At 46.3% G+C, this 21,157-nt stretch overlaps 3 protein-coding genes across 8 annotated transcripts; 2 read left to right on the forward strand and 1 right to left on the reverse strand.

Moving 5' to 3' along the window:
* The first annotated feature begins 125 nt into the window (after positions 1–125).
* Positions 126–5,672, forward strand: puf60a (poly-U binding splicing factor a). 5 transcript variants are annotated; one of them, XM_029524307.1, is made up of 11 exons: positions 126–236; positions 727–819; positions 928–1,014; positions 1,195–1,245; positions 1,333–1,674; positions 1,853–2,066; positions 2,176–2,366; positions 2,465–2,579; positions 3,443–3,675; positions 4,002–4,097; positions 4,183–5,672. In XM_029524307.1, the coding sequence occupies exons 1-11, from the start codon at positions 216–218 to the stop codon at positions 4,195–4,197; spliced, it is 1,458 nt and encodes a 485-aa protein (XP_029380167.1). In that variant the 5' UTR covers positions 126–215; the 3' UTR covers positions 4,198–5,672. The 5 variants fall into 5 exon arrangements, with proteins under 5 accessions (XP_029380167.1, XP_029380166.1, XP_029380164.1 ...); XM_029524306.1 differs by having other exon boundaries at positions 1,333–1,494; positions 1,582–1,674; positions 4,002–5,668; XM_029524304.1 differs by having other exon boundaries at positions 4,002–5,668.
* A 3,579-nt stretch (positions 5,673–9,251) lies between these two features.
* klhl18 (kelch-like family member 18) lies at positions 9,252–17,320 on the forward strand. 2 transcript variants are annotated; one of them, XM_029525410.1, is made up of 10 exons: positions 9,252–9,440; positions 9,996–10,126; positions 12,492–12,632; positions 12,903–13,101; positions 14,108–14,268; positions 14,381–14,517; positions 14,598–14,820; positions 14,897–15,001; positions 15,304–15,415; positions 15,679–17,320. In XM_029525410.1, the coding sequence occupies exons 1-10, from the start codon at positions 9,303–9,305 to the stop codon at positions 16,063–16,065; spliced, it is 1,734 nt and encodes a 577-aa protein (XP_029381270.1). In that variant the 5' UTR covers positions 9,252–9,302; the 3' UTR covers positions 16,066–17,320. The 2 variants fall into 2 exon arrangements, with proteins under 2 accessions (XP_029381270.1, XP_029381271.1); XM_029525411.1 differs by lacking the exon at positions 9,996–10,126 and adding an exon at positions 9,799–9,957 and having other exon boundaries at positions 9,314–9,440.
* Positions 17,321–17,401: 81 nt separating this feature from the next.
* Positions 17,402–20,805, reverse strand: bfsp2 (beaded filament structural protein 2, phakinin). Its single transcript, XM_029525412.1, has 7 exons — positions 20,174–20,805; positions 19,684–19,766; positions 19,445–19,601; positions 19,030–19,194; positions 18,823–18,948; positions 18,505–18,746; positions 17,402–18,262 (listed from the first exon to the last, which is right to left on the reverse strand). Exons 1-7 carry the CDS (start codon positions 20,612–20,614, stop codon positions 18,184–18,186), a joined length of 1,293 nt encoding a protein of 430 aa, XP_029381272.1. The 5' UTR covers positions 20,615–20,805; the 3' UTR covers positions 17,402–18,183.
* Positions 20,806–21,157: the final 352 nt, after the last annotated feature.

The following is a 21,157-nucleotide window of genomic DNA, read 5'->3' on the forward strand; positions in this document are numbered from 1 at the left end:
GAATCGAATCGAGTGTGTGAATGAACGAATGACGTTATTATGACGTTACTGTGCCTGAACCTTCACCGGCCTTCATCCCGGGTGCTTTACTTTGATAGCAACCTCTGAGGAAGTGACGTCAGAAAGCCGCGGCGCTTCCGCTGCTCAAACGGACTCAGTCATCAGATTTATTGATTTCTGATCGGATCGGAGCGGAGGAGCGGCAGCTCGGCTATATGGCGGCGGCGGTTTCTGCGGTGAGTCTGCTTACCGGGCTAAGCTAACACGCGCTAATGCTAACCGGAGGAACCGGACTGAGGTGAACCCTAACCGGGTTTTAACGTTAAGGCTCAAACGGTCGGGATGGAAACAACCGACCCGATTGGTTGATCCGGTCTGACGTGTTTCCGTGACAACAGTTTGGTCAACGCAGCGTAGGCAGAGGAGCTAAGCTAACGGCAGAGAGGGTTAGGTCTTATGCGACGCTAACTGATCACCGGAAACCATCTGTACTGTGAACACCTGGACAGGTGATCAGACTGATGATCACCGACCGATACACGGGAGTCGGAAATTGACCTAAAGTTTTTGCCTCATGACATCACAGGTGATCAACATGACGTCACACAGGCCAAGCGATGGAAAGATTGACAGTGTGTTCGTAGTACTGAAGGGTGTACCTGCTCTGACCCCCGCTCGGCGTCTCGGGGTGTGTTTGTTTTTTTCACCTCTCGGTGGTCTTCACAGGGAGTGCCGGCTCTCATCATGGAGAACGGACAGAGCGCCACCAAGCTGGGCCTGCCGCCGCTCACCCCCCACCAGCAGGAGGCTCTTCAGAAGGTGCCTGCTCCTGTCTGATGTTTCAGAGTAACGCTCCTGATGAAAGCATAACGGGCGCTTAATGTGAAAGAAGTAAGGGACTTTTATTGTGGTTGGCTTTTCCTGTAGGCGAAGAAGTATGCCATGGAGCAGAGCATCAAGAGCGTTCTGGTCAAGCAGACTCTGGCTCAGCAGCAGCAGCTCAGCAGCCTCCAGGTAACACCGCCTGTTATTCGGGTAACTGTTGCCTAGGTAACACCAGCTCAGGTATGACCAAGTGTGGTAAGGTTGTACCTCCGTGTAGGTGTTTCAGTTCTTTGGTCTGTGAGGAGCCAGAGATGGGTGGTGCTGTGACTTTACCCATAATGCTCGTTGGTCTGATGGTCTCTGTCTCAGATGGCGCCTCTGACGATGGGTTTAGGAGACGCTCTTTCACCTCTGCAGTCGGTAAGTGAAGCTCCGCCCATAATTGTTCTTTAAGCAGTAAAGACTGGCCCTTTAACGCGGTCATGCTGATGGTGCGCCTTTGCTCAGGTGGCGGCACAGCGCCAACGGGCTCTGGCCATCATGTGTCGGGTCTACGTGGGGTCCATCTACTACGAGCTGGGGGAGGACACCATCAGACAGGCCTTCGCTCCATTTGGACCGATCAAAAGCATTGACATGTCCTGGGATTCTGTCACCATGAAACACAAGGTCACACATCGGCACCAGGGGGCAGGGTCCTGGTCCTGTTCCTGGTCCTGGTTCCGGTCTCAGTCTGACCTTGTCCCTCCTCTGCAGGGTTTCGCCTTCGTGGAGTATGAGATGCCTGAGGCGGCTCAGCTTGCTTTGGAACAGATGAACTCTGTCGTCCTGGGAGGCAGAAACATCAAGGTGAGTCCAGACCTGTCCAGACAAAACCAGACTAGAACTGGTACAGACCAGTCCAAACCAGTCCTCTGCTGGGGAGAAGGTTGAGACAAGACCAGACTGGTTCTGTGCCAGGTGATCAGTTCTGTTTCGTCAGGTCTCAGTCTAGAGGTCTCTATTTTCCCTGGCCCTGGTCTTCCAGGTTGGGAGGCCCAGTAACATTGGTCAGGCCCAGCCGATCATCGACCAGCTGGCAGAGGAGGCTCGTGCCTTCAACAGAATCTATGTGGCGTCAGTCCATCCCGACCTCTCAGATGAAGACATCAAGAGTGTCTTTGAGGCCTTCGGGAAGATCAAGTCCTGCATGTTGGCCCGGGAGCCCACAACGGGCCGCCACAAGAGTTACGGCTTCATCGGTGAGTGGCGGACAAGTCGCCACAGAATGGGGGGGTGGGGGTGAGGACATAGTTCTGAGACCTGTTCTATTCTGATGGTCTTGTATGTAACTTTTGGTCCTGGTCTCAGAGTATGATAAGGCTCAGTCTGGTCAAGATGCTGTGGCCTCAATGAATTTGTTTGACCTGGGGGGTCAGTACCTGCGGGTGGGGAAGGCCGTGACTCCGCCCATGCCCCTCCTAACACCCACAGCCCCTGGGGGACTTCCTGCCGCTGCCGCCGTGGCTGCCGCTGCCGCTACTGCCAAAATCACTGCTCAGGTACAGTATGAGGCTCCGCCCCCCCACGCGGAGAGAGAGAGAGTGTTATATGTGTAGTGTACCTCCGTTGACTGTTGTCTGTTGTGTGGTGCGTTCAGGAGGCAGTGGGAGCATCAGTTCTTGGGGCTCTGGCTGGACCAGCGCTCCTTTCTCAGCAGCTGGGAGGAATCCCTCAGGCTGTCATGGCTGCTCAGGCTCCAGGCGTCATCACAGGTAGGATCACCTGTAGCTCCGCCCACTTCAAGATAACAAGGATGTCCTGTTGTCCAATCACAGACTGACAACACATGTAACCCCCCCCCCCCCCCCCGATATCAGAAACAGCACCATTCCCCATCCATCTGAGGACAGACGACCCAGCTGATTGATTAATGTGTTTGGTGATCGTGCAGATGTTCTCTGTTCAGGACAGATATTTTTCCTCACACTTTTTGATTTAGATATTACTTATCTTATATCATCTTGCCAAAGAAATGATAAACAACAACAAGATGATAAACAAAGAAGAACAGCGGTCCAGACCATTCAGACTCCAGACAGGAAGTACTTGTCCCAATTGTTGATTGTGTGTCCTCATCAGCGGTGTCTCCACTAATAAACAACAATATGGAGGACAATCTGGTTGTTTGTGAAGTCCAGGAGTCCGTCACAGAGTCCTGAGAGTATAACTGAGAGTATAATGAACTCTATCTGCCCATCACCTCTTCACATTGGGATAATATTTCTGCTACAAACTGTTTGCACTGTGCTTTTTTACAGGCTTTGGTAAATGCTACTGTCTCTTAACAGGCTACATTAGCCCTCCAACCCTTCCCCTATATTCATATTTTGTAATATACTATATTATAATCTAATATATCTACTATATTCTAATATATTTATAATTTTTTATGACAGTGATCTGTGAGTTGTTTGTCTATTGTTATATATAGGTGATTTCTTAAGTTACTGGATGCTTTGAATTTCCTTCAGGATTAATAAATATCTATTTGACTATCTGAAGAGCTGGGGCGGCTCCTGCAGCCTGACTGCCCCATCTATCTGACCATCCTGCCTCTCCTACCTGTCTGTTTCAGGGGTGACCCCCATTCGACCTGGTCTTCCTCATGTGGGTTTGGTAAACCCGGTGTTGGCCACACCTCCAACACCAGCAGCCAATTTTGGCTCTGAGGTGAAGCAGGAGGAGGAACTGCAGTGCGAGGCGCAGCAGGACGGAGCCATGGAGCCGCTCAGTGAGCAGGAACACATGAGCATCAGCGGCAGCAGTGCCAGACACATGGTGATGAGGAAACTTCTCCGGAAGCAGGAGGTAGGATCTTAATTCCATCTCTGAGACACTCACCGCTCACCTGGATTGGTCTTGACTGGGGACTGATGAACCGGACTCAGGACTTGTATGTGGTTGATTGGCTGTAGAAACTGAATTACCCCTTTTGAGATAAATAGTTAGCTGTATCTGGACTGTTGGTCTTGACTTGGAACTGAGAATGTTTCAACATTAATGACTAGACATACTGAAAACCAGGTAAAAAAAAAAATAAATAACAGAAGGTAACGGTCAGTGAAAAGTGAAGTGACCCTGGCACAAACAAACCTCAACAACATGGTTGTTCTAACACTGATCTCTCCAATCAGTCGACTGTGATGGTCCTGAGGAACATGGTCGGTCCTGATGACATCGATGATGACCTGGAAGGAGAGGTCACTGAGGAGTGTGGAAAGTTCGGCCAGGTAAAGCGTGTCATCATCTACCAGGAGCGTCAGGGTGAGGAGGATGATGCCGATGTCATTGTGAAGATCTTTGTGGAGTTTTCAGAAGCAGCAGAGATGAATCGAGCCATCCAGGTGCTCAATCACCGCTGGTTCGGAGGACGGAAGGTGGTTGCTGATGTTTACGACCAGGAACGATTTGAGAACAGTGACCTGTCGGCGTAGAACATACAGACACTCAGCTGAGAGTGGAGGCTTCTTTCTTACCTGAGCTTCTTTTTTTTTTTTTTTCCTTTTCCAATGTCTGATCAACAGTTCCTGTTAATTTTTGTCTGTCGGATCTAAAGGACGTTTAAAGGACCACATGGCTGTTTGTCACACTGTGGATGAGACATTTTCTTTCCTGCTTCACATTTTCCAAATCAACTGGTTTAGATTGATCTTCTTTCCTCCTGACAGCTGCTATTTTCAGTTCATTTTAGAGCTGAATCATAATTTAATCAACAGAAAATCAATTAATAGTTAATAATTAACTATTTTTCTGTTTGGTTAAATGTTCCTGTTTTTATCTGTTTGCTGTTTTCTACTCTGCAGACCATTGAAAAAGATAAACCCCTGTTTAGCTGAACTTTGTTTTCTGAATGAGACAGGACGACGTTTGAACCTGCGTCGGTCAGTTATGACCTGAGCCCTTAGGTCTGGTCCTTATTAGGGTCCTGGGGATAATGATGTGTTTGTTGACCTCATTGTAAAGCTACAGTGAGTGAAACTAAAGGATTAGTTAATGATCAGATGATCAAGAAAATGATCTGCTATATTGATAATCAAAATATAAGTTTCATATCTGTGAGAAAGGGTTCTCAGCTAGACTCAGACAGGTCATAGTCTGACCTGGGATAATTTGAAGACACTCTTTGCTGATGAGCAGTATGGAAACAGATTGGAGCTGAGACATGAGCCCAGCTGTGGTCCAGACATTTGGCAAATGTTCCTGAACGCAACCCACTGTCACAGACCAGAAGCAAACAGAGCTACAATCTGTCCAGGAGAGTCTGGGAGGTTTGAGCATGTGTACAGGTGCTCTCCAAGGTCAAGCACTAAAATATGTGAAAAAAAAAAAACTACTTTTTTTTTTTTTTTTTTTTTACAAAGTTTTTTTTCTGTTCTTCATGGGAAGCTGCCTTTTGGTTGGCTGGCAGTTTTAATACAAAAGTCAATTTCATAATAAAAGAGAACATAGAAAAAGCTTCTGAATCTCCTCCTGTTACCTGATGAGCTCCAAATGTGTCATTTCAGGGGTGAAACATTCAATAACTAAAATAATTTAAAGATGGAAATAAGGCTTTCTAGGTTTTATTTTCTTTATTTTTTTCACAAATCTATTTTAGAAGAGAGTTACGTAATCTTTTCCACAAATAGGCTTAGTTTGAGAAATTTTGAAAAATCGTTCCATAATTTAATGAGGGCCCAGTTCTGGGTCCCCCTCTACCCCAGGCCCGGGACAGCAGAAGCTTTTGTCCCCCCCTAACAGCGGGCCTGGCACCACCCACTGACTTCGATGGCCGAGTTTGACAGATAAAATGAACTCATGAAGCAGTGCAACAGGACCATGAAATAATTAATTAAATTGTGAAATAATTATATATATATTTTACATTAAAAGAGTTGGTATTTCAATTAATTGATGAAATATTTATTTATTTCCAATTTTAATTAATGACACATTCAAATAATTATTTAAAGATGTATTTATGTGTTTCATTCTGTATCTTCTGGTCTTCCATACAACAGGACCATGAAATAATGAATTAAATAGTGAAATAATTATATATATATATTTACATTTAATGAACTGGTATCTTAAATTTTGTCCCTTTTTCCTCCATAAATAAGTCATGCAGTGGGTAATTCATTCTGTTTTTTCCTGGTCCAGCCTCTGGAGGGGTGCCATTACCAGTCTAGGAGCTGAGGGCATTGCCGTAGCCCAGTCCATTACACATAAACAACTAACTTAGACACAGTCCGGTGCCCACACCGGAATTGAACCTGTGACCTATTTATTGTGGGTTGGCAGCGCTAACCACTGCGCCACCATGCTGCTCAGGTCCTGAACTGAGAAACAGAAATATGATATTTTTTAATAGATTTTTTTTATATTACAAATATGATATATGTTAGATATCTAATTTATTAATCCTGAGGGAAATTAACTTTCATGCATCACTCACACAACAAACATAAGACACAATAAAACATAGAGACATGCTGCCTCACCTTTACAATGTGCTTTACTTGACAGCTTGTTTTTGTATATATTAGATGATGAAAGGTTCACAAACACAAAATGGGCTCAGCAATGGGGAACTATATTAATATAGATGTTGATACTTGTGGCACATGAGAACACGGTTCCCAGCATCAACACTGGAGAGACCTGCATGCTTTCTATTTCAGAACGCGATGTGAAGAAAATTCTGAGACAGGTGAATAGCAGGAAGGCTGCTGGCCCTGATGGCATCCACCCATATCCCAGATGTGCACTAAAGTCCTGTGCTGAGCAGCTGGCCCCTGTGTTCACTTCCATCTTCAACTTACTTCAGCTAACTTAAAAAGGTCCATTATCATGCCTGTCCCAAAAAAGCCCTGCCCAGCCTGTCACAATTACTACCGCCCAGTAGCACTCACCTCTGTGGTGATAAAGTGCCTTGAAAGGCTGATCAGGAAGTTTTTCTTTGCCACTGTCACCAAGTGCTTGCTCATCAGGGATCTGTTGGGTCTCTTTAAATAATTTTATATAGAGTTTGGTCTCGACCTGCTCTATATGTAAAGTGCCTTGATGTAACTGTTATGATTTGGCGCTATACAAATAAATCTGATTTGATTTGATTTGATCGGATCAAAGACCCCATTTGCACTTCACTGCCCTCCTCTCTTGACCCCCTCCAGTTGGCCTACCACCCAAATAGGAGCACTCGATGATGCCATCTATCACATCCTCCACTCCATCCTCACCCACCTAGGCAGCAGAAAGGAGACCTATGTCTGCCTGCTGTTTATTGACTACAGCTCAGCATTTAACACCATAGTTCCTCACAGGCTGGTCATGAAGCTCAGGCAGCTGGGGCTGAACTCCTCACTCTGCTCCTGGGTTCAAAGCCTTCTGACAGACAGACCACAGGTGGTGAGGATAGGAAAACACACCTCCAGCACACACACCCTCAACACTGGTGGTGGATGCACTGTCATCATGGTGCTAGAAGAACAACCTGGACCTGAACGTATTCAAAACCAAGGAGATGATCGTGGACTTCAGCAGGGAGAAGCAGAGGAACCATCACACCCCTCTCAGGATCTACGGAACAGGGGGGAAGAGTGCAAGCCTACAAATACCTTGGTGTCTGCATCTCAGAGGGCCTAACATGGACCACCCAAATCTCAACCCTGGTGAAGAAGGCGAGGCAGCGCATGTACCACCTCAGACTGCAGAGGACCTTCTACCCCACAGTAAGTCTGAACTCACCGGGAGCATCACTGCCTGGTACAGCAGTTGTACAGGACAGGAAAGCTCTGCATAGAGTGATCCACTGTGCTGAACACAAAGCCAGGACAGCACTGCCAAACCTGCAAGAGATCTACACCTCACGCTGCACCACCAGAGCTGGAAGATCCTGTACGACCCTCACCACCTAACCACAAACTCTTTCAATGGCTGCCATCTGGGAAAAGACTCCGCTCCCACATGGACAAAAGATAGAGACTGAGGAAGAGCCTCTTACCCCAGGCCATCAGGACACTGAACTTACAACCCCCGACATAACCACTCTGCCATCCCCCCTCCCGTTCCTCCAAACACACACCATTCTCAGGCCTCCCTTAAAAGTTTGCTGTAGGCGTTTACATTTCACTGTGGGTGCACCACATGTGACAAATAAAGATCTTGAATCTTGAACAGCTGGTTAATGTCCACACAGCTCCACTTTAGGGGACCGATTCCGGGTCTTCTGTCCTGAGTCTCTCGTTCACCTGTCCCATGGCAGCGGCGCAGTGTGACCGGCCAGAGCGTTCCCCTTTCAGCAGGTGTCCTTCTGGGTAATGTGTGACGTAGTCAGCTCGTAGCCATGTTGTGTTGTCAGTGCGCTTGCAAAGAAGCGAGTTTGTCCCTCTCTGAACGGTGCTGTAGCTGCTGTAAGCTTTATAGTCAGTGTGATGTTTGAATAAAGCCGGTCCATGTGTTCACCTACTCCACCTCTCCTGTGTGCCAAATTAGCCCGGACTACTAGTTACCATGGTTACCAGCGTCAACGAGCCTAGCTAAAGTGAAACGAGCTACAATAGCTTAGCTGGGCTAGCCAAAGTTCGGAGCTGCGACTCTAACTCACTAACTCTCGCATCCATTTTTCCGTCATCCTGCATCTATGACAAGAAGTAAAGTAAGTAAAAGGAGGCAGAGGAGGAACTAGACATGGAGCACACAGGACAGTCTGTTAATCAAGGTGAATAGCAGAGACCGCACAACCAGCAGAGACCGGACCTCCCGGAGTTTGAGACTGTTTATTGTGCTCATAGAAAATATGTTTTGTACAGACGAGACTGGACCAGAGGTCTCCAAATTCAGTCCTGGATGTTTCCTGCTCCAACACACCTGATTCAAATGAGTGACTCCTGATCAGACCTCAGCAGTGCTTGATGACGAGCTGATCATTTGAATCAGGTGTGTTGGAGCAGGAACCATCTAAAACATGCAGGACCGGAGCTGGAGACCTCTGGACTGGAACAAACGCCTCCAGAGACCAGAGACCGGCTCTTGTAGGGCCTCTTTAACTGAAGGTAGTTTGAGCTATAATTTGATATCTGTAGCAAAATCCCAGTGTAATGTATTATGACAATAAAGCTACTTTCCTGTATGTCCTCTTATTTTTTTATACTTAAGAATTTTTTCAAGCAAATACTTTTGTACTTTTACTTAAGTAATATTTTGACGAAGCTACTTTTACTTCAATTGGAGTAATATTTGAGAAGGCGTATCTGTACTTTCACTCAAGTAGTGAAGTTGTGTACTCTGTCCCCCTAGGTCATTTGGGAAATTCAGATAATAAATGTTGACATTTATTGATGATGAGACTTTTATTGTGAAGGGTAGTTCCTCTTAGTATTTCCGTCAGCGTGACGTCACACTCCGAGCTGTACGGTGGCTCGTTTGGGCCAGATCGTGCCGCTCCGCCGTTCATGCTGACGATGGGAGACGTTTTCTGCGAAGAGCTCGAGGATTTAGTTCATTTCTCAGTGCAGGATTTGCCAGCACGAGGCTATGTCGTCATGGAGGAGATCCGACGTCAGGGGAAACTCTGTGATGTCACGCTCAAGGTAAGACTCGACGCCGCTGAGGTTAGCTCAACATGCCGGCTAAAGGCTAGCAGTCCACCAGAGGGAAGCTAGCTGAGGCAGAGCTAATGATGCTAACAGCGGGGACTTTGTTGTGGTTATGACCTCACAGCCACGTTACTACGGCTTGTTACGTCACAGGCTGTATGGAAGAATTGGACAACAGAGCAGATGTCGAGGAGTACTGAAGCCAGGCAGCAGGAAGCCCGGACTGGACTGTTTGTCCGGATCGAAAGACCAAGACTAATACAGTCCTGCTCCGGTAGCATGAAGCATCAGCATCTTCGGTGTTTATGACGATGTTGAACATCTGTATGAACAACTGTGTTCGTGTTGACAGGTCGTCATGGTAACAGGTCAAACAGGCAAACGAGGAGACCCCTCCCCCTTGTGGATCAGCCCTGAGACCTGGTGTCTGAGCTGATCCTCTTAAAGTCTCATCCCCAGACCTGCCGAGTCAGGACCTAATGGAGGGAAACTTGCAGGTACAGCTGTTCAGGTGAGATCAATATTGACATCTTGTTGTCCTCCTTGCAGGTCGGCGATCACAAGTTCAGCGCTCACAGAATCGTCCTTGCAGCTTCCATCCCGTATTTCCATGCCATGTTCACCAATGACATGGTGGAATGTAAACAAGACGAAATCCTGATGCAGGGCATGGACCCCAGGTAACCGGACCAGTGCAGGTTGAACACACCAGCCTGAGACCAGTCCACACATTAGGGTGTGTGAAAAAATCGATTCATATGAGAATCGCGATTCTCATTTACTACGATTCAAACTCACTTAAAAAAAAAACAAAAAAAAAAAACAAATCCGCAGGCTGTCTGCCTCCATTTTGTATGCGGGACATCCTGACATCACCACAGAGCCAGTTCTGGAACATACGCGTGCGCGGTAAGCACCAAAACAAGGCGGAAACTACAATAATGGAGGAAAGAGAGATTCACCTGGCACCGTCCTTGTTTAAAGACCCCCTTACCCAAAAATGTTAAATGTGTAAAAAATGCTCTGCTATGATTTTTTTTTTTTTGATTGAAATTGCCTTCCCACAAAATTGCTTAAAAAAAGCTCTCAAAGAGGCTTAAAACATGTCCACTATTTCTCCCTAATTGAAAAATCCAGTTTTTATGAATATTCATGAGTATGCAAATATATCAAACATGCACCCGCCCACTGCCTGATCTGGGTTGCTAGGCAACAGCGGTGCTGTGGCAACACCAGGAAGAACGCTGAAAAGTATCATGCTTCAAGATGAGCTTCGTGGCGAAACCCATCCGTTTTTTCTCCAGGTTCAAGAAGCAACTGTCCTTAAAATGCTTTCTGCACACCCGCCCTGTAGCCGGAACATTTTCGGGGACATCATTCCAAATAAATTGCAAACATTTCTCCTGCAGTATGATCCCTTGGTAAAAGATGAAGGCTGGTATCACGATTAGCCTCTCCACACCTAAATACAGAGCAAGCGTTTGCCATCGCTGTCTGTTTTATGTTGCTCCCGCATTCCAGTCTTTGTATATATTATGTAAATGAACTGGGAAAGAAAATCCACGGGATTGGTTGCTAGGATTTGTGACGTATGAAATACAACTGAGCAGCTAAAAAACTGAATCCAACTTTTTCAGATCTGGTTTTGAAATTCCATTTTCAAATCTAAAATGTTCAATTATGGTGTGCACTCGAGACTTCGCAGCTGAAATGTCTTTTAGCAGAACCCAAACACTACATAGACATGTTAATAATTTGAAAAACTCAATTTTTGGCTTTCGGGGGTTTTTAAGGCAAAGATTTGGACTCATTTTGTTTTTAACCAGAGTCCTATAAAATCTGTTTAATTTTTTTCCATATTTGTTTTATTTATTTATTTATTTATTTATTTATAGTTTTTAATTTTTGAGAATTCTGTTTTTAGAATTTTACATAAATTTAACACTGAGACTGTTTTAAGTAATGAAATATAGACATTTTTTCTGTTATAACTGAAAATCTCGATGCTTTAATGTCCCTTCAGAGAATTTTCCAGACAGATATGTTCCTTTTTATTCCAGGAGGGAAAAAAAAGAAAAGAAAAGAAAAGAAAGACCGGGGTCCACTCTAGTCTTTGGGGGGTAGGCAATCTCTTGATGGGGCCGGTCTGGTGTCTCATCTAGTCTCTAGACTCTGGAAGGGTGCCATCACCGGTTTAGTGTGGTCTGGTCTGGTCTAGGGGGTTACCATTCCTTGCTGTAGTCCAGCCCGAAACTTGTCACCAATTAACTAATCAACTTTGACATGTTCAAGTGCCCCTACCGGCAATCAAACTGCATCCTTCTTATTGCGGGGTGACAGCCTTACCCACTGCTGCTCAGGTCACCACATACATCTACACCACGTCACCAATTAACATGTTCAGGTGCTGGGAATTGAACCACGCCCACTAAGCTCAAGTCACCACATTCATTAATTATTCATTCATTCATGGGAAGGGGGGTGTGCATTATTAGTGACCCACCCCTCGGAGCATTTTCCTGACAGATACATTCTTTTTTATTCCGGGAAAAGAAAACAAAAAATCTTTTAATGCAAAATGTCAGGTGGTTCCATGTTATTTCGTTTTTAACTGATGAATTCAGTTTTTTCGTGATGGCGGATTTTATAGGGCCCTTATTACTGAATGCCTGGGAAGACTGAGCTTGACATGGACTTCAGTGTGCAAGGTTAGCAAAATGAGGAAACTGTGTTTAACTTTATAATTTTTTTATAAAGAGATACTTATTTTTATTACTTAAGCAATATGTGATATTGCTTTTATGCAACAATTCCATCTAAACATGGATAAATGTTTAAAACTCAACAAATGTGAAAAAGACACTTTAATGTCTCCATTTGTCATTCTGGAGTGCACACCTATAGATTGAAACATAAATCCTTATGAATCAAAGCGATTTTAAATTGAATCGTAGTCCCAAAATCAGAATCGAATTGTGGGATAGTAAAAGATTCCCACCCCTACCACCAATATCCACTCAGTTTAACAAGTCCTTCTACCCACAGCGCTCTGGAGGCTCTCATTAACTTTGCGTACAGTGGCCATGTTGCGATTGACCAGCAGAACGTCCAGTCTCTCCTGATTGGCTCAAGCTTCCTGCAGTTGCAGAATGTCAAAGATGCCTGCTGCTCCTTCCTCCAGGAGAGGTCAGTGAGTTCACCTGAGACCAGAACCAAACCTGGTCCAGATCTGGACTGCTGGACCTGGTCCTCACAGTCCAGATCTGGATTTGGAGTCACATAACTTCATCAGGTGCTTCCTGTTGAGATGTGAAGTACCTGAAGTCCAGGTTCAGCAGTTTTAAGCACCTGACTCTGAAACGATCTGAATCTCATGATCTCATCTCATCTCATTTGATCCGAACCTCCACCCTGACCGTGTCCTGGTCCTGGTCCTGGTCCGGTCTGGGGGCTCAGGTTACATCCGAAGAACTGCCTAGGCGTGCGTCAGTTTGCGGAGACCATGATGTGTACAACTCTGTACGACTCAGCTAACAGCTACCTCCACCAGCACTTTGTGGAGGTCTCCCTTTCAGAAGAGTTCCTGGGCCTGAGGACGGAGGAAGTGCTGGAACTGGTTGGCTGTGATGAGCTCAATGTTAAGGCAGAGGAACAGGTGAGCGGCTGATTTTCATCCATCTATCTTCTTTCCATCCATCCATCCGCTTTTCCGTTTCCGGGTCGCGGGGGATGCTGGAGCACTATGAAAGAAACAAGCAGATGTCTGATTTTCATTTGTCATGAAAATGTATTCATCAAAAGTTGATGGAAACGAAGTGAGAAAAAACTAAATAGAAACTAGATGCCTAGTTGGAAAGAAAGCCAGTCAAAATATTTATTTATTTATTTTTCCCCCAGCCAATTAGAGCACATTTTCTTTTAAGGTGATGGGGGAGGGGTTTCAAACTCTTTATGAGTGGGGAAGTCAACAATAGCTATTCTCCGAAAAAATGTTTTTGCGGCCACTGATATCAAGACTCGGTAGTAAGAAATGAGTAGACGTCTGATTTTTATTTTATTTATTTTTTTTGTTTTCATATTTTTTTTGTCCTTGAGTTTAAAATTTGCCTAAATAAATGCTTGTTTGTAGTTACAACACTGAAACTTGTCTTGGCGCAGTGGAGTGGTGGGTAAAGTGTGCATCACTTAAACGGGAAGGTCCTCATCAGTGATGCTGGTTAGGTTTTTCTTTGTCAAACGTGCAGAGCTATGTGAGCACAGCAACATTTGGAGGGAGAATTATGATATTGAGGAACATCATATGTAGAGCAAGCCTGATATTTACTGCAGGTTCAAATAGCTGATTGAGCTACCCAGTTTGCTAATATTTTATAAATCACAAATCCAACAGACAGCAAATTTCACAACACAAACATGACCTGAGTGTTCAAATCTATTAAAAGAATTGTGGACTGCTCAGTTTGTGCATCTCCATTTTGAGTGACATTTTGTGACATCAAATCAACCAATGCAGACTGCAGGCTCTCGCTTGAGTTTCCAGCTTGGGAGTCTGACTTGAATGATAAATATATTTCACTTTCCCGAGTTTTTATTTCTACGTTCCAAGTAAAAAGGAACACAACATAACAACCTCATGCTAACAACTTTCTTGACCTGTGCAGGTGTTTGAGGCAGTTCTGGCCTGGGTCCATCACGACCGGGACCATAGGGAAGCTCTGTTGCCAGAGCTCCTGTCAAAGATTAGACTTCCTCTATGTCGACCTCAGTTCCTGTCAGACCGGGTACAACAGGATGAGCTTGTACGCTGCTGCCATAAATGCAGGTCAGACTCCAGCCTTTTGACTAACAATAACCCAAGTGGTTTCCCATACCTGTTGACCTTCCTCTGTGAAAAATGTCGACCAGTCTCAGCTGAGCTTCCTGTTTCCTGTCAGGGACCTGGTGGATGAAGCCAAAGATTTCCACCTAATGCCGGAGCGGCGACCACACCTCCCCATCTTTAAAACCAGGCAAAGGTGCTGCTCATCCATCACTGGCCTTATCTACGCTGTGGGAGGACTCAACAGCTCAGGTACCGTGTTCACCTGTTGGCCCGGGCTCCCGGTGCTGGATCCGATGCTGATCCAGGTTGTGGTTTTTCTTCTCTTTCAGGTGACTCCTTAAATGTGGTTGAAGTGTTTAATCCAATAGATAACTTCTGGGAGCGCTGTCAGCCAATGAGGACAGCTCGCAGCAGAGTGGGCGTGGCCGTTGTCAACGGGCTGCTGTACGCCATTGGTGGATTTGACGGCCAATCGCGGCTGAGCACAGTGGAGGTTTATAACCCAGAGATGGACAGCTGGACACGCGTGTCGAGCATGAACAGCCAGCGCAGGTGATCAATACTAGTGAAAAGAAATCAGCTCGAATCAACACACTACCCGAAATCTAACATCTGCTGTCAATCACAGCGCCATGGGAACAGCCGTCGTTGATGGGCATATCTATGTTTGTGGCGGCTATGATGGAAAGTCGTCTCTGAACTCAGTGGAGTGCTACTCTCCTGAGATCGACAGGTGAGTCAGAGACCAGCCTCAGTGATCCAAATCAGCCGTTTCAACCCTTCTGTCCGTCTTCATTTGCAGCAGAGGCGAAGGCAAGACAGACATTTTTAATTGGTGGATTTTTTAGGGACAAGAGGCCTTTGTGGTATGATAAAACACAGATCAGAGTCACATTCTTCGCTGTGATGTCACTTCCTGCTGTCACAGGGAACAATGCGAATTGGCTCCCAGAAATATGACTGTCCTGAAGGATCCTTGTCTCCAGAGATTAAACATTTAGTGATGATGATGATGTCTCTTCATTTGTGGTCCAGGTGGACGGTGGTGGCGGAGATGAGTGCCAGTCGCAGCGCTGCAGGTGTGACAGTGTTTGATGGACGTATCTTTGTCTCGGGCGGTCATGACGGTTTACAGATCTTCAACACGGTCAGTTTCATCAACCATTCAGAGTGAAAACTTAATACAGATAGGTAGTCTGAACCTGGAACTCCAGGGGCCACAATAGGCCTGTATTTAGGCCCAAGATCCACAGTAGACCTGTAGTGTCAAGTAAATGCGAAGTGACTGAGACTATCTGATCAGTCTGACTCAGACCAGGATTTACTAAGACAAGTCCAGAGATCAGTACAGACCATTCAACAGTCCGAGGTAATGCAGTTTTATGTATCTGTTTATAACCCTCCCAACAGGTGGAGTACTACAACCATTACACCAACCGGTGGCACCCAGCAATGGCGATGCTGAACAAACGTTGTCGGCACGGGGCAGCGTCTCTGGGAAGCCACATGTATGTGGCAGGGGGTTATGACGGGTCAGGGTTCCTGAGTGGGGCAGAGGTGTTCAGCTCGGCCTCGGGGCAGTGGAGCCTTCTGGTGGCCATGAGCACACGGCGTAGCCGGGTGTCCCTGGTGTCTACATCAGGTTGTCTGTACGCTGTGGGTGGATACGATGGACAGTCCAATCTCAGCTCTGTGGAGATGTACAACCCTGAAACCAACCGTTGGACCTTCATGGCCCCCATGGCCTACCATGAAGGGGGGGTCGGAGTGGGCTGCATCCCCCTTCAGCCAGTCTAGACTGGTTGGTTGAGAGGCTGAGCTTCGGCAAGTTACTTTGGCTGCAGGCGAGAGACAGTGCCCTCTGGCCGCATGACTGAGCGTCACCTGTATGGTGACTAGGTTCAGACCAGCACACTGACAGCAGCCCTGTGGGATTGTGGGTAAAACTGAGGAGCTAGTCATTGTGCTGTTAGCACATATGTGGAAAAACTAATTAAAAATATGTTGATCCTTGATTGAAACCAAGAGGAAGTCACTCAACTTCCTGACAAATGAAGCTGCTGCTTGATTCAGGTTGACCACTCTGATACATCTTCTGAGACCACGTGCACTGGACGATTATTGCTAATCTATAATCAAAGTGTTTGACAGGGGTTCAAATTTTGAGGAGGTGGAAGGTTTCAGCCCTGGGCTGATGATTATTTATTTATTGGTTTGTGAAGTGATGTCATATTGAATAGTTTGATCAGCTCAAACCTGGAGCAGCAGAGACTATATTAAGATGCAACGATGAAGCTGCTCATCATCATCATCATGGTGTCTCTAACAGCTGAAGACTCCTCCTCAATGAGTCAGTGATGTCATCAATGTTGAAACATTAACAAATTCACTAATGATCTTTAACCCTTTCATTATCAGTAACAACTACCTGAATATAACTCACTAAATCACTAAATGTCATGTGCAGCACGACAGGACAGCTTTGTTCCCCAGAACAAGGTGGAGGGTTGGGTTCCCAGCCTGGGGCTTCCAAAGACATCATGTTTGGGTTCATTGGTGACTCTAAATTGTCCGTAGGTCTGAGTGGTTGTTGGTCTCTGTCTGTCTCTGTAATGGACTGGAGACCTGTACAGGGTGACCCCGCCCCTCGCCCACAGTAAGCTGGGATTGGCTCCAGAATCCCCTGTGACCCAAAAATGAAAAAGAGGAGAAGATGAATGAATGAAAGAACTAAATGTCATCACTGAACTTCCTGTGGCAAGGACTTTTCTCTGAAAATTACAACCCACATTTCCATGTCCTGTTCTCAGCTAGCTTAGGTATGCTTGTGGTTAGCTAAAATAGTTACTTAGCCAAAAAGTTAGCTAATTTTGGTTCCATTACCATTAGCTGTCCATAGCTGGGAGTGCTGCCTACTGAGAAAATGGAATCAGTTGTCATGGCAGCAGTTCCTCTGTTGAGCATGAATTGCTCCATCACAATTTCATAAATAAAGTGTAATGAAAATGAATTTATGATTAAAAAAATAAACAAGTGGTAAGATGATCATTGACCATTTAGTGAATTTTTAGTTTTTTAATATCATGGTGAATATTTCACATTAAAGCACTGAAATTTGTTTGTCCCTCTGCATTTTCCGTACAAGAACATCGATCAGCTGTAGCTTTATTTTTTCTGAGTAATATATGTTTTCCTTCCTGAGAGATTTATGGATCATTAAAGAGAATTTTCGGATCCATTTATTATTTGATTAATGTCATTAATTATTCATTATTGACCCATTTGTGTCTCATAAAATGAGTTTAAGGCGATAGAAATAAAATCTCCTTTATTGTCTCATCATCATCATCATCATCAACCTTCACATCAACCCAAACCAGGTTATTGATCAGGAAGTCACATGGACACCTGCTGTGATGTCATCAGAGGGAGACAGGTATTACACACCTGCTCTCTTAAAGTCCTTCAATCCTTGAGCTGACCATGTGACTTCCTCTGACAGGTAAAGGGGACCAATGGAAACGTCTCTGATGCTCCGTTCATATCACGATTAAGAGTTTCAACTGTGAAATAACTCCAGGTGCATGATGGGAAACCTGAGAGTCAAGTGTTTCATATTAAAGACCTGGCGACAACCTTCAGCTGTAAGATTTTGTTTTTCCCATGATTCAGTCTGTTCGGACTTGGTCATACTAACTACTCCCCCTGCCAGACAGGTGACCATAAATCAAAGTTGACTGATGTCTGATGCTGCAGGTCTGGATCCAGACTCCAGTCCAGAAACACATCACAGCATCATGATTACAGCCCCGCTACTGATTTCCTGCACAGCAGAGACCATTTCATCCAGAATCCACATCTGAAGAAACACAAAGATCCAAAATCCTCTGCTGGCCTTTCGTCCTCAGGTCTGGATCAGGGTCCTGGAGTGTCGGTCTGGAACTTTGCAGCAGAAGGGACCGCTCCCTCAGGGTCTGAGTGCAGACCTGGACACCTGGGACAGGTAACATGTTGTTGATCAGTGAAGGGTAATGGCATGTTTTGGCTGGATAGGAGAGAGTTCAGGCTCAGATGACCTGGTAACAGTGATGCAACTTCCTGTGAGGTGTTCTTGACTTTTATGGTTTCAATGTTTTTCTGTCATGGTTCAGTCTGTCAACACAGTGTTGTTATTGCTGTTAGCATTTTTGCTGCCAGTGTGGTTGTTAATGTTGTTGTTATGTTGTGGTGACTTACAGCCTCTCACTGGGCAGGAAGCGGCTCTCCTCTCCATCCAGGATGCCATGGTAGATGCCGATCTCCTGCTCCAGACGCTGCTTGTTACTTAGCAACGTGTCGTAATCACGCCGCTGCTGTTCTATCTCTCCACGGACGTCAGACAGCTCCGCCTCCAGCTTGGCCACCACAGAGCCCAGGTTCTGCAGCTCCACGTCGTGCCAGTGGCGAGCGTCGCTCAGGGAGTTATCCAGACCACGTTTCTACAGGGAGACAGCAGGAATCCTGATCAATTCCTGATGGCAGCGATCGATCAGATCATTGACGGAGGCATCTCACCAGTGCTCTGATGGACTCTGTCTCAGCCTGAAGACTCTGGATTTTACAGCCGGCCTCACTGCACTCGGACTTGAGAGCCTCCACCTGCTCTTCTTCAGGACTCATTCGGCTCACACACTGGGCCTCCTGCAGGACAGAAGGGAGGACACACCTGAAGACACAAACCTGAACACACACCTGAGGAGATACCTGGAGACCAGTCCTCACCTTACAGTCCAGCTGGTAGCTGTCAGTCTCAGCTCGGTTCTGCTCTGTCACCTTCTCCCAGTGGCTTCTAATGAAGTCCAGGATCTGGTCCAGACTGGTCTCGATGGGAGCATCGGGCTCATCTACCTCCCGGCCTGCCATCTGACTGTAGAGGACTCGAACGTCCTGAATTGACAGACAGATAACATGACCTCTGCTCTTTAAAGGGGCTGTTCATTTAATTCAGTTCTCCAGCGATTGATTTGGACATTTTAAAGAAACATGGCCTGTGATGAAATGGATAAGCGGTAGAGGATGAATGAATGAATGAATGAACAGTGATGGAGTCACAGCTCCATACAGACTCCACCCCCTTGCTCTGGCATCATTCTTTGTTGTTCGAGGAGGTTAAATTGTGTGTTTTTTCAAATGCAACCTGCTCATGGTTGTTTTCCAGGTTGCGGAGTTCAGATCTCATGTTTTCCATTTGTTCCTCAAGTTCTGCCTTCGTCAAGGTGGCGTCGTCGATGACTTTGTACAGAGAGCTGATCTCCTCCTCCACTGCCTTTCTGAATGGCTGCTCGTTCTCATACCTGAAAGTGAAGGCAGTTGTTACTCCTCCCTTCGTCCCTCTTTCATCTGGATGTTGAGTCTGGTGTGTACGTGACCTCTGACCTGTCCTTGAAGTCCTCAGCATTGGCCTGGACGTTCTCTGTCTGCAGCATCAGACGAGCGTTGTCCAGGATGGCTTCACTGACCTGTGCAGACAACACAGAACTGAGTGTGTTTGCCGCCAGCAGGAGGCAGCAGCCACAACCACACACTGTCCCCTCATGTACATATACATACTCTCAATTGTACACACGTGGTTTCTGAGTGGTGTTACAGAGACTGTTGTGGGTTGCTGTAGATGAAGCAGACGAGTGTGAATAACTCAACTATTCCAGGTTTATTGATCAGTCCTCCTCAGGACCAGGATCTGGTAGTTTTTAGTCTGATAACTGTTGTAATAGACCCTCAGCTACAGGGGACAGCTTCTCTTCTCTGATGGTTTCTGATTTAGGTCTGATTGGACCCAAGTGCCACTGTGAAGTCCTGATCCTGGACTTGGACTATTTTTCTCATTCATTCCACTCTCTGTAACATTCCCTCACCCTGACCTCACCTGTCTGTAGACTTCCTCCCACTCCCTCCGGAGGGTCCCCCAAGCTCCAGCACTGGAGGCTTTGCGGTCCAGGCAGAGCCGAATCTGCTCCTCCAGCTGCTGGTTCAGCTGTTCCAGGGCTCTCACTTTGTCTCTGTATTCCATCAGGCAGCTGTTCAGTCCCAGCACCGTCCCGCGGCCCGTAGTCTGGTCCCCAGCCCGGGGCAGGACGGGGGCCGTGCTGCTCCTCATCCCCTGCAGGAACACACTACTGATGCCCAAAGCCCGCCGGGAAATGCGTGTTCCCAGGCTGGAGGTACCGCCTACTGGGGGAGCAGAGCCCACAAAGACTCCACGAGGAGCAGCGGTGACAGCCGAGCCGAGCCTCCCGCAGGAGGTGGCGGCTGGGCGGTCAGAGGACGGCTGTCCCAGGAAGGAGGAGCGGCGTCGGGGCAGAGGCATGGCACTCAGCAGCTCCCAGTGTCAAACCGCCCAGAGTCACCGAGCAGCAGCATTTATGGACGACAGAGTTCTGGAAACATGGCGTCTTTGTTTGGTTTGTGCTGCTGCAGAAAAGAAGCTTTGTTCTCATGGAAACATAGTCTGGATTCAGCTGCATCAGCAGGGGGGGTCAGGAAGAGTCCTGAAACACACAGAGAGCTTACACACAGACACACAAACACACTCCCAAATCACTAGAGCCTGACACACACACATTGTCATTTGGTACTTCTGAGGACGTGGGCTGAATGAATGTGACTGTCCCCACAATGGACATATGTTTGACATATGCAAACAGAGTCTTCAAAAATTGGTTCATTTGACTCATTTTGAGGACAAAACAGAAACCAATTTTCTGTTGTCACTATGACAACAAGCTGTTATGGCTCACTGAGTGTTTCCGTGGAAACCCCTGAAATCTCCGCTTCAGTGTTTTAGGTGAAATCTCAGATTTACTGTCAGACACATTGAGGTTTATCCTGTGTGAGCAGGAAGTCTTTTAAC

This window comes from Echeneis naucrates, chromosome 17 (genome assembly GCF_900963305.1).
Source record: "Echeneis naucrates chromosome 17, fEcheNa1.1, whole genome shotgun sequence".
Classification (NCBI taxonomy): domain Eukaryota; kingdom Metazoa; phylum Chordata; class Actinopteri; order Carangiformes; family Echeneidae; genus Echeneis; species Echeneis naucrates.